This window comes from Acinonyx jubatus, chromosome C2, assembly GCF_027475565.1.
Source record: "Acinonyx jubatus isolate Ajub_Pintada_27869175 chromosome C2, VMU_Ajub_asm_v1.0, whole genome shotgun sequence".
Classification (NCBI taxonomy): domain Eukaryota; kingdom Metazoa; phylum Chordata; class Mammalia; order Carnivora; family Felidae; genus Acinonyx; species Acinonyx jubatus.
The window spans coordinates 72,197,816-72,211,060 of record NC_069384.1 but is presented as its reverse complement, the minus strand read 5'-3'; the positions used below and the strand labels follow the sequence as shown (position 1 = coordinate 72,211,060).

General features: G+C 35.8%; 1 protein-coding gene and 1 non-coding gene across 7 annotated transcripts in view; both read right to left on the bottom strand.

Moving 5' to 3' along the window:
• The window catches only part of ACAP2 (ArfGAP with coiled-coil, ankyrin repeat and PH domains 2), a 148,696-nt gene that overhangs the window by 36,708 nt on the left and 98,743 nt on the right, over positions 1–13,245 (bottom strand). For all 6 annotated transcript variants that reach the window (XM_027061155.2, XM_053221034.1, XM_027061157.2 and 3 more), the window contains 3 exons: positions 12,707–12,802; positions 5,793–5,867; positions 294–406 (listed from right to left, as the gene is read on the bottom strand). In XM_027061155.2, the coding sequence (XP_026916956.1) occupies positions 294–406; positions 5,793–5,867; positions 12,707–12,802 (284 nt within the window). The remainder of the gene's footprint in view (positions 1–293; positions 407–5,792; positions 5,868–12,706; positions 12,803–13,245) is intronic.
• On the bottom strand, positions 5,330–5,491 carry LOC113600044 (U1 spliceosomal RNA). Its single transcript, XR_003421023.1, has one exon. It is a non-coding gene; the product is annotated as a U1 spliceosomal RNA (small nuclear RNA).

The following is a 13,245-nucleotide window of genomic DNA, read 5'->3' as shown; positions in this document are numbered from 1 at the left end:
ATTAAAATGTATATAAACATCTTACAGAGAGCAACCCAAAGGAGAAAACAATTCGTGCTTCCTGGTTTAAACTTTGCTTAAATTTTAGATTTTAGCATTAGTGCTATCATTTTTCACTTGCTTCTTAGGGTCCCCTTTCTTAGAAGGGAGACTTATCTTTAATGGACTGGGTTCAAGAATGCTATCGTAGACTGCGAATTTAAAGAATTAGGAAAGAAAGAGTTGGCCAAATCACAGGGAAGGTCAGAAAACTGAGACTATGGAAATCAAGACTAGTTTTTGAAATATATTACCTGTTCCAAGTTTTGAAGGCATTGCTGGCTCGTTTGAACAGATATCCTTCCATAACAATGCCATTTGCAGCATCTACATTATATTCTAACTTAGAATCATCACTGGAGAAATCCTAAACAAAATAAAAAAGTTCATACGATTACCAAATTTATCATAGAGAAACAGCACAAATCATAGAAAAGTTTTGTATTAAGATAGTATATTAACAGTATTCATAACAAAAGAGGAGACTTAATTATTATAATGACAATGTAAAAACACAGATGATTATATAAAATACACCCTGAAAGAGAAAACAATAGAACTTGATTTATACACTGATTAAAGGCACAAAATAATATGCATACAAATAGACAAAAGGGACAACTAAATACTATATGTGATGTCTTGTTTAAAATGTTTTCATTTTAGAGGTGCATGGGTGGCTCAGTCGGTTGGGCATCCAACTTTGGCTCAGGTCACAATCTCTTATTTCAAGGGTTCAAGCCCCGCGTTGAGCTCTGTGCTGATAGCTCGGAGCCTGGAGCCTACTTAGGATTCCTGTCTCCCTCTCCCTGTGCCTGTCCCCTGTTTGTGCTCTCTCTCTCTCTCAAAAATCAATAAAAATTAAGAAAAAATAAAATTGTTTCATTTTATCCTAACATTGTTTTGTGATGTGTGTAACAATTTTTTTTTTAAGTAATATAAGGGCTCTTGGGTGGCTCAGTCAGATGGGCGTCCAACTTCTGTTTAGGTCATGATCTCACACTTTGTGAGTCTGAGCCCCACATCAGGCTCCGTGCTGACAGCCTGGAGCCTGCTTCAGATTCTGTGTCTCCCTCTCTCTCTCTGTCCCTTCCCCACTCGTGCGCTCTCCCTCTCTCAGAAACAAATAAATAGAATGAATGAATGAATAAATAAATAAATAAATAAATGATAAAAAATTAAAAAGTAATATAGATATATTTAAATTGGGACACTCAAATCTATCTCTATTCTCTAAGTATATTACTATTACGGTATTTTTTAATCTGATAGTAGTAATAACTCCACTATTAGGGAGTTCAGAAGTAGAATAAAGGCTTTTTTCTGTAAAATAAAATTTTGTTTTGCAAAGAAGACCTACAGTTTGAAGTGCTGTACAGTACAGTTTAAATTTGAAGTGCTGAGCTCACTTTTTCATGAGGATTATGGAATCCCTCATAATCTTCTGTCATTCTACTCTTCACTTGAATGCAATTCAAACTTACAATTTTCCTCTAAGGATTCATGAAGTTTTGAAATCAGAAGTGTTATATTTAAAATATTTCCTGATGAACTTACAAAGTCATTTGTATAAAACTGCAAGACTGCTGTTACCCGTTTTAAAACTTTAAAAAATCAGTCTCAGAACTTTCAAAATTACAGCTGGACCAATAATCAAAGTTAGAGTGCTATCCTTTTAGGGAATAGTAAACTTTCTGTCTTGAAAAAGATTCTGGCAGAAGCTAGATGACCACCTGCCAAAAATGCTGGGATGTGAGGGTCCTCCACTGGAGGGGAGGCAGAGGGAGAATTACCCAGGGGCCTTCCAAACTTAAGAGTCTACAAAGATGGAAAATGGAAATAGACTAAATTCAGGAAAACAAAATTCATTAAAAACAAAAACTCTGCTGACATCTTTCAAAATTTAACCATAAAAAGACATGATAATCTCGGGTGCCTGGCTGGCTCAGTTGGTAGAGCAAGCAGCTCTTCATCTCAAGGTTGTGAGTTCAAGCCCCACAGTGGGCATGGAAGGAAGGAAGGAAGGAAGGAAGGAAGGAAGGAAGGAAGGAAGGAAGGAAGGAAGGAAGGAAAGAAGGCAGGGAAGAAGGAAGGGAAGAAGGAAGGGAAGAAGGAAGGAAAGAAGGAAGGGAAGAAGGAAGGAAGGGAAGAAGGAAGGAAAGAAGGAGGGAGGGAAGGAAGGAAGGAAGGAAGGAAGGAAGAAAGAAATTAAAAAGACATGATAATCCAAAATAATCAAATGAAACAGAATCTGGGAGCGCCTGGGTGGCTCAGTAGGTTAAGTGTCCAACTCTGGATTTCAGCTCAGGTCATGATCTCATGGTTTGTGGGACTGAGCTCTGTGTTGGGCTCTGGGCTAACAGAGCTGAGCCTGCTTGGGATTCTCTCTCTCTCTCTCTGCCCTCCCCTCCCACATGCAATCTTTGTCTCTAAAATAAATAAACTTAAAAAAATTGAAACAGAATCTGTAAGTGAATTGCTACACTTTCTCCTACATTGTCTTTGAAAAAAAATTTAGGAAAACTTTAATGCCCTCATTTAAAATTTATTTGAGGTGGGAGTGCCTGGGTGGCTCAGTCAGTTAAGCATCCAACTCAGTTTCGGCTCAGGTCACGATCTCACAGTTAATGGGTTCAAGCCCCACATGGGGCTCTGTGCTGTCGGTGCAGAGCCTGCTTAGGATTCTCTCTTTCTCTTTCTCTCTGCACGTCCCTTGCTCACTCACTCACTCTCTCTCAAAGTAAATAAACATTTTTTAAAATTATAAATAAATAATATTTGAGGCTATAATTTAATTAGACAAGCAGGATGTCAGAAATAGATACAACTGAGTTTGGCAACATTCTAAAGGTTTCATTTGTAATGCTGGCAGTTTTTTAATAACCTTGATGCTACTTAAAACATTAAAATATGACCTCCTTGATATATAGAGCATTATAAGTATTTTTCTAATTTTCAACTATATTTCTTGAGGTAAGTCTTCAATTTAATTACTATTAAATCAATTAATACTGTATAGTGTTAAAATGTGACAGATCATAATTTTATAATGAAGCAACTAATAACACTGTATAAATTATATACTATAATTTAAATATATTGATGAACTGTCAAAATAGAAAGGAATACTCAAAAGCAAAAGATTAAGTGAAAATTGGAAGCCGAAGAGGTAAGCAGATCAAAGAAGCCAGATTTCACCTCAAGGGCATTTGCTTCATCAAAACTTGAAGCTTTGGTGTGGGGAAGAGAAGGCAAGACCAAGATTGGCCATAAAGGGAATCTAACTGAGCTTTTGCTTTTGAAATTGCAAGCAAGAAAGACCATTGTCACTACAACTCAAAATTATGTTAGAAGTCCTAGCCACAAGGTAATAAAAAGAATTGGAAAGGAAGAAACTACCATTATTTGCAGATGACTCTGTACACAGAACATCAAACAGAATCCAGAGATAAATTAGCATTTAAAGAGAGCTTAACAAGATAACTGGTTTCAAAATCAATACAGAAAAGTCAATTTTATTCTAGTATGTAACAAAAGTAAACAGTGAGAAAAGAAATTTTTAAAAGATAGCATTTACAATAACATATGCCATATAAGTATCTAGGAATAAATTTGACAAAAGATGTACAAGAAAATATCAAACTTTATGAAGGACATTAAAGAAAACTTCACTTTTAATATTTCAAGCTCAGAGATTAGAAGACACTGTAAAATAAAGATACCAATTCTCCCCCATATTGATTCATAGACCCAATGCAATCGATCAAAATCTCCAAAGCTACTGTTAAGCAAACTGAAAGTCTGCTCTTGAAATTTGTAAAAGAATGCAAAATTTAGTTAATTCACTTTTGAAACAGAGAAGATAGGAGGTTTGCTTTGTCAGATATCAAGATATACCATTAAGCTACAATACTTAAAGGCAGCATAGTATTGCCACAATAAGACAAAAAGGCCAATGAAAAGAATTAAGAGCTCAAAATAGAACTCACATGTATACAAACATAATGTAAAACAGAGGATATAACAGAGTAATAGGAAAAGAACAAATTTTTTAATAACTGATTCTCGATTATCTAGCTATCAGATTGTGAATACAAGGAAACTGGATCTCTACTCACACCACACGTAAACACCCAATTACAAATGGATTTAAGGTCTAAACATAAAAGGCAAATCTATAAACACTTAGGTTATACAGGAGATATACACCAACAGACACAGGGGAAGGTGCCTGAGTTCATTAATGACTAAAGCATAAATTAAAACCACAATGAGATGTCAGTATCTACCCACCAAAATTAGCAAAAATTAACTCTCACAATACCATGGGGTGGCAAGGAGCCCTGAGAACTCTCGAACAGTGCTGCCTGCCAGGAATAGTAACAGCATTTTGAAAAGTGATTTAGCATTATCTACCAATGCTGAACATATATATACCCTCTGAACCAGCAGTTCTACTCCTAGGTATAAATCCATCAGGAATATGTACAGATAACCAAAAGGCATGTACATGAATGTGCATAGAATCATTGTTTCTTTAATTGATCAATTTCAATTCTTGAAAAATCTAAATAGCTACATTAGATACACTTTTCCCTTAATTTTTAGGTGACTGAATCTTTTTCCCTTTTTTTTCTTTTTTTACCTGTAATGCAGCCTTGTGTCAGCATTTAAGGGCAGAAAAAAGCAAAAATAGCATTACTTTCTTCAAAGTAAAGCAGCAATTGACTATTATTTGAAATCAAGCAAATTAATCTTAGATTAAATAATCTATTGCTTTTGTACATCACTGAGCTATGTGCACAGGGAGAGATATTAAAAGATATGTAATATTCATTAAATAATTCAGTTTAACCAAATAGTCACAAGTTTCTAGAAGTATCATGACCTCTCATTTTAATTAGATACAACTGGTTCCAATTTTTAATAATCTTTCCATGGTAATACCATTAAAACAAGTTACCCAACCCAAAGTGAGTCTAACTTTAAACAAAACACAGAGTTAGCCTTACCTGAGTATAACTGGAAGGAACTAAGTTAAACATGGTTTGGTAGAAAATCTTTCCCTTAATAAATAATGTTTCTCTTTGAATGAATATTAATAACCCATCACCAAAATATTTTCCTTACTTATATTACTGACATCACTTTAATATTTTTCCACTGACATCTTTTATGTCAAATCTAGTTCACTGGTATTTTAAATTCTAAAGAAACCATAACAAAAGTTGATTTGACTTAATATCATAGGAACAGATTTCTTAAAGCAATGCTAGAAGGCATATTTTTTTAGGGGAACGTACAAACACAGTGTCCCTCACCACAAATTATACAGTAGAGTTTCCCACATTAGGGGAAATAGCAAGGGTCAGCACATCTGGAGTCAATGGAAAAGCCTTGCCCTAGAAAAACCACCTTTGTGATCATGATATCTCCCCTGCCAGGTAAGTACAGAAGGCATCTTGTCATATACTTGTATTATTAGATTCAACCTCCAATTCTCTCCTTTTATTTTCAGATTACCACACAAAAATATCACTATCAAATATCAAATATTTTAAAAGAATAATAAAATACATGCCTGACCATCTAAAAACTTTTTACTTTTCACCAAAAAATGAGGAATTTACCCAATTTAATTACTACAGCAACTCATAAGATTTGTTGCAACATGATAGTATCTTGCTGAAACCAATAACTGAACAGTTGTACAAAATAGGAATTCCTCTCCTTGAACTTTTCTCTTCAAGTACCTTTTGTTGAATGGTGGAATGTTTTTGCTCCATCTCTCTTTTCTCCTTTGCTGCATCTACAACCAGTCGATCCAACTATAAAGGGGGAAAGAGAGAAAATTATAGAGACTTAAAAATTAAAAAAAAAAAAAAAAGTATGATCATTTTTCAAAAACATACTCTAAGTCCATTTAAATTTCTTTAAAAAAGCATTTTGGCTGCAACTTTAAAATGGAATTTCTTTCTTTTCTGGTATCAAATCCTTTTTGAGAAGGTCTATAACTCCTCCAGGAAAAACATTTCTAAGAACAGTTGTGGTGCTAAGCAAACGTGACAGGCGGCCTTGTCTAGGGCACAACAGGGATAATATGAACTCCCGGAATAAGGAAGAGGACTCTAGCTGAAGTTGCCTGCGGACCCACTCAGCAATTGCAGTAGTCAGAATCAAAGAAAGAAAGAAGACGCAGTGGTGATTTGTTTTCCCCGAACAGCAAAGAGTAGCAGCTAAGCTAGGGTGGGCCAACTCTCACAAGTTCAACAGAACACATACTTCCAATCACTCAAAACGCTTCATGTTTTCAAGTTGGCTTCTTAATGTTATGATCAAATCTAAAAGGCTTAAAAAACAAACAAACAAAAATCTCACCAGATAAAAGAGAAAGCTAATAATTTTTAAAAATAGTAATAATAATAAAATAGTAATCACTCATATGGTCAGGGCATAAAATCACCATTGTTTAACATTCTTTTCTAAAAGCCCAAAAAACTTATGAAATCATAAAGTCTCATTTCCTTCTTGTTCCTCTCCATCAGAAAAGATGATTTTCCAGTATCATGACAAATGCCCTGGCTTCTTGAACTACTCTGCTGGAATAACAAACAACTGGGTCATAAAATATTATGTGAGTTTACTCTCCTAGACTGTGATGTATGTCATTTCATCTTCAAACCCCCATACCTCTAACTGATTCATGTGGGGTAAATGAAAAAATAAAAATGTAAATATCAACAGGAATAAGGAGAAAGATAAAGTATTAAATGTCCAAATGTTTTCATTGATATCCTTTAGAAACAAAATTGAAAAAAGCCTTTGTAAAAAAAAAAAAAAAAAAAAACTACTTGATTCTTTATTCAGTCTCTATTACACATGATTTTTATTTTCCTGCCAGAGAATGATTCTGACCACACAATTTTTTTTAATTAAAAAAATTTTCTTTAAATCCCAATTAACATACAGTGGAATACTAGTTTCAGGTGTACAACTGGCCATAGAATCTTTTTTATTTTTTAATTTGAGAAAGGGAGAGCACACACAAGCAGGGGAGAGAGGAGGAGGGAGAGAGAATCTTTTAAAAAAAAAAAATTTTTTTAACGTTTTATTTATTTTTGAGACAGAGAGAGACAGAGCATGAACGGGGGAGGGGCAGAGAGAGAGGGAGACACAGAATCAGAAGCAGGCTCCAGGCTCTGAGCCATCAGCCCAGAGCCCGACGCGGGGCTCGAACTCACGGACCGCGAGATCGTGACCTGAGCTGAAGTCGGACGCTTAACCGACTGAGCCACCCAGGCGCCCCGAGAGAGAGAATCTTAAACAGGCTCCACGCTCTGCACAAAGCCCAATGTGGGCCTCAATCCCACGACCGTGGGGTCATGACTTGAGCCGAAATCAAGAGTTGGACACTCGACTGACTGAGCCACTCAGATGCCCTCATACAATCTTAATTATCACTGAATATTAATAAAAACCAAAAGAAAACACACTGAAACAGAACTATCACTACTATACATATTTGATTTAGATGGCAACTATACTACTGCACTTGAGGATCTAATGCATACACGCCTTGGTGACATGTAACATTGATTCGACGCGTAAGGCTGGTATATGTTGCACTAGTCAAATGCCCTCAACATTTTCTTATACTGAATGAATAAAATAACCATTATACCATGGTTTTATAGACTTTAATTGATGGCATATAATATTATTCATTCACTCAGACTGAAGTGAGGTACAAAGTAGACCCTAAGATTCAACTAATACTTGTAAACTTGTGTGAGTGTAACTTCCACAATAGTACTGCAATGCAAGTGATGGTTTTCTGCCTGTCGGACTGGCAGTAAACGCCTCTGCTACAACCCACCCCACTGCTATTACAGCAGAAAGGGGAAAAATTCACCTCTCTCTGTTGGAGGAGAAATATAAAGGAAAAAAAATCTTTTCACATGGTGGAGGGTTGGAGGAAGTACGAGCTGAGGAGATGTGAAGACTGACAGTCCTGTCTCCTACGTGCTCAGACTGTATCAGGAAGAGAGAGTTTGGAGCACAGCAGGTGTGTCCCATGCTTCTATTAGTGATGGACATTAGAAGTTTCACAGATGCCTATTACTAGCCAGGTGCCCCCAATCCTGTGTCTGGAATCCCTTCTACTCCTACCACATCAGATATCATCACTTCTCTTTCTACTTTTCAATTTCTTCCATTTCCATCTGCTTGTATATAGGTGGAAATCCTACTACCTTAAAATAAAACCTTCCTCCAACTTACAGTCCCCTCTAGCTACTACCTTCTCCCTCCTTTTCCTTCACAACACAACTTCTGGAAAAATATTCCGTTCTTCACTTGTCCATTTCATATTCATAACTACTACCCACTGTAGTTTAGTTCTGCCACTCAGACCCTCTACTCTCGCAGAGGTAACAAATAACCTTCTTGCTGCTAGACGCAATAGCCCTAGGTTTACTGGACCTTTTTTCCAATATTTGTACTGACAACCACCTCCTCCTTTTAGAGATGTTCTTTACTTGGCCTGTGCTACCACCGTCTCCTGGGTTCCCACCTCCTCTCTCATCTATGTTCTCATGGAGCTCTCATACTTAACTATCCCTTAAAAATATTCCATTCTTGGGGCACCTGGGTGGCTCAGTCAATTAGGCATCCAACTTTGGCTCAGGTCATGATCTCATGGTTCGTGGGTTCGAGCCTCATGTCGGGCTCTGTGCTGACAGCTCGGAGCCTGGAGCCTACTTCAGATTCTATGTCTCCCTCTCTCTCTGCCCCTGCCCAGCTTGCACTCTGTCTCTTTATCTCTCTCAAAAATAAATTAAGACATAAAAAATAAAATAAAATAAATATGTCACTCTTAGGGCCCTGTTTGAAGCCAGATTCTCTTTTCACTCTATACTAGCAGCCCTTGACCGTAACATCTTTAAGCATACTGTTCTAGCACTTACATTTTTCAAAACTATCTTTTGAAATACAAAAAGGATTTTGAGATACTTATTAACTCTCCTTGGGTCAATTCACCCACTATTGTGGTTACAATTAGCAATTATATGCTACTGCCTCCTTTACTCTAGGTTTTGGTGTTTTGTTTTTTTGTTTTTTTTGTTTTTATGAGCTCCAGATATATTCACTTAGATGTCCTATCCTCAAAATTCAACACATTTAAACCTCAACTCATCATGTCCCTCTACCTTCAAATTGGCTATATCTTAAATATCCCTCAAGTCTATTTATTTCTATTACTACATGTTCCTAGTTCCAGATGCAGTCATCTCATAACTGAATTATAAAAAGAAAATCCTAACTGACCACCTCCAACCAGGCTATATTTTCCACTAGACTCCATATAGACACCAAAGCTACATGGAAAGTCATGTGAGAACTGAGAGGGGGAAACAGCAGAACTGAAATTAATAAATGTCTAAAATATGTAATTATTTAAACTATTCAACTGCAATCCAACTTAATTTTTTTATAAATTATATTTCATGTAGGATGAGGGTGCAACATAAAATTTGACAGAATGTGGGAAGTACCTAGCCTAGGAAACTCTTGCCTTCCTCCCAAGTCTGGGTTACATGTTCCATCTGTATGTTCCTATAACTCTTTCATCCTTTGCTATGTATAGAGATAGCTAGCTGTTTCCCAATAACCATTCTCTCTTTCTTTCTTAATACAACCCCCAAATTCTAGTAGGTCACATGATTATCTGGCATTAAATCTGTATCCCCCATCTTTCCTTGCAGCTAGTGTGATATTAGGATGTACACAGAAGTGACCTCTACAATTTCCAGGAGATATTCATAAAAAGAGAGAATGCATCTTTCTTTCTCCTCTCCTCTTTCCCGTTAGCTAGAATGTAGGTATGGTGACTAAAGCTTGATCATCCACTTTGAACCATGAGATAGGATCAAAAAATATAATAAGCCTGCATCCCTGCAAATCAAGCGACCACCATACCAGGACTCTGACTTGACATAGGAGAAATAATACTCCATGCTGTTGAAGCTACCATTATTTTCAGGCTTCTAACACATGCAAACAAGCCTAGTCTCAATGTATATTCCCAGACAGGGCACTTAGTACAAAAAGTAATAATAGTCTGGTGACATGTTGGTTTCCTCCAATAGATTAAGTTCTACTTAAGTCTACGTAAGTCTACTTAGAGTTAGGGAACAGTATGGCAACTCATGGCATATGCTCTGCATACCATCCCAACACACATACACACACACACACACACACACACACACACAGAGTATTTACTTTTGGTCCATGAATGCAATTCTCGTTATGCTCTTACCTTTTCCTCATTTCCCTAAATTCTATTTTTCATCCTTAACCCCCTGTCCTCAAAAGGTAATATGAACCTATGGGGGGGGGGGGGGGGAGGAGTCACCCAAAAGTTGGTACTAATGAATCCAGAAAGCTCACCAATCAACAAAAAAGAATATCCCAGAACAAATTAATATAAAGTTCTGCTCAGTTATCAAAAGTAATTTGAATACAATGAAATTTCTATATAATACTGGTATACATATACACAATTCACACGTGTGTATGCATAAAATGAAAAAGTTCCCAAGAGTTCCTTAATCTTAAGATTCTAAAAATTTTATTATTCAAAATAGCAAAATATACATTTTTTGCAAAATAAAAAAGGAGCTCTAACTTCAAATGAAAAATCAGTAGGATTTTTTAATTATCCAAATGTAAGATATGAAAAATAAACTGAGCCACATATACTATGAAACACTTTGTTTTTAAATTTTCTTTTCAACACCCTCATATACTATCTGTAACACTGTTTAAAAATTTTTTTGTTTCTTTTTTTTGAGAGAAAGAGAGAGAGAGAGAGAGCAAGGGAGGGACAGAGAGAGAGAGAGGGAGAGAAAAATCCCAAGCAGGTTTCACATTATCAGCGCAGAGCCCAATGTGGGGTTCGAACCCGCGAACCATGAGATGACCTGAGACGAAATCAAGAGTCAGATGCTTAACCAACTGAGCCACCCAGGTGCCCCAATAGCATAGTTTTAACTTTAATCTTATTTTTGGTTATACACATTTAACCCACACATAAATCATCTGTAGCATCAAACTTCTTTATTAAATAAATGTCATATTTCCCAAAATGCTAAATTTCTTTAAAAGTACAGATCTCAGAGCAAAGGCATCAAAAGAAAAGAAAAAAGAAAAAAAAAGTGGGACTTTATCAAACCAAAAAACTTCTGCAAAGGAAACTATCAACAAAATGAAAAGACAACCTACTGAATGGCAAAATATATTTGCAAATCATATATCTGATATAAATGTCCAAGATATATAAAGAATCCATACAACACAATAGCAAAAAGACAAACACTCTGATTTAAAAATGGGCAGAGGATCTGAGGGGACATTTCTCCAAAGGAGACATACAGATGGCCAAAAGGTATATGAAAAGGTGCTCAACATCACTAATCATCATGAAAATGCCAATCAAAACCACAATAAGATAGCACCTCATGCCTGTCAAAATGGCTGTCATCAAAAAGACAAGAAATAAAAAGTGCTGATAAGGATGAAGAGAAAAGTGCACTGCTGGTGGGAATATAAACTGGTGCAGCCACTATGGAAAACAGTATGGAGGTTCCTCAAAAAATTAAAAGCAGAACTACCATATGTAGAAGAAACAATGCCTCTTCTGGATATGTACCCAAAGTAAACAAAGACACTCATTTGAAAAAATATCTGCATCACTATGTTCGCCACAGCATTATTTACAATAGCCAAGACATGGAAACCCCCTAAGTGTCCATCAATAGAAGAATAAGGGAAATGTGGTGTATATATACACAAGGGAATACTATTCAGCCATTTTTTTAAAAAAAGGAAATTCTGTCATTTGCAACAACACAGATGGACCTTGAGGGTATTATGCTAAGTGAAGTAAGTCAACAGAGAAAGATAAATACTATATGATCCTACTTATATATGAATCTAAAAAAAAAAAAAAAAAAAACTCACAAGATACAACAGACTGGCAGAGGTTGGGGAGGGGGCCGAGTAGACAAAATGGGTGAATGGGGTCAAAAGGTAGTCCTGGAAATGTAATGTACAGCATGGTGACTATAGTTAACACTACTGTATTGTATGTTGAAAGTTGCTTAAGAGTAATCTAAAAGTTCTGATCACAAGAAAAAAAAAATTGTAACTAACTGGAGTTATAGATGTTAACTAGACTTTTCAGATGGTCATTTAACCTATATGTATATGTATATGTATATGTATATGTATATATAGACACACACACACACACACACACACACCTCAAATTATTTTATATAGCTGAAACTAATGCAATATTGTATGTCAATTATATCTCAATTAAAAAAAAACACACAGATATCAGGGGTGCCTGGGTGGCTCAGTCAGTTGAGCGTCCAACTTCGGCACAGATCATGATCTTATTCCTCCTGAGCTCGAGCCCCAGGTCAGGTTTGCTGCTGTCAGTGCAGAGCCTGCTTTGGATCCTCTGTCCTCCTCTCTCTGCCCCTCCCCAACTCTCATGTACACATGCTCTGTCTCTCTCTCAAAAATAATAAACATTTTTTTAAAAATACAAGTATCAATGTATAATACAGAATCAATCAATACAGTACAATATTACCTGTGCACCAAGATCCTTCATGTAGGGCCCAAGTTCACTGAATAGATCATATCCTTGATGGAAGAAGGCCAAATGGGCATACATAAAAGATAACATCTAATAAAAGAAAAAAAAGATTAGCATTTTAAAATCAATTCTTAGATAAATACTCTGAATTTTTTTAAAAATCTTGATCTTATCTAATGTTTAAAAATTATTCCTTTAGAGCCCAAAATATCAAACCTATTTAAAATTGAAATTGGGTCATTTTTCTTAAGAGTATTTCAGAAATATATGTGAAGTGAGAATAAATTTTATTTAAAAGAAATCTCCAAGTGGTTTAAAAATTTAACAATGCCCCAAATTTTAGTTGTTTAGATTATATCCAGATGATCAAGATTCATATAGTAATAATTTAAAGAATCAAGTATTCAATACTTTCACCATCTTCCCAGGTACATTATAAAATATCTATGTGCCTTTCAACCAAATTCACTGGCAAAACTTTAAATTGCAAGTAAAACATTAAAAGATTAGAATGGGAAATATGAAGCTCTCAA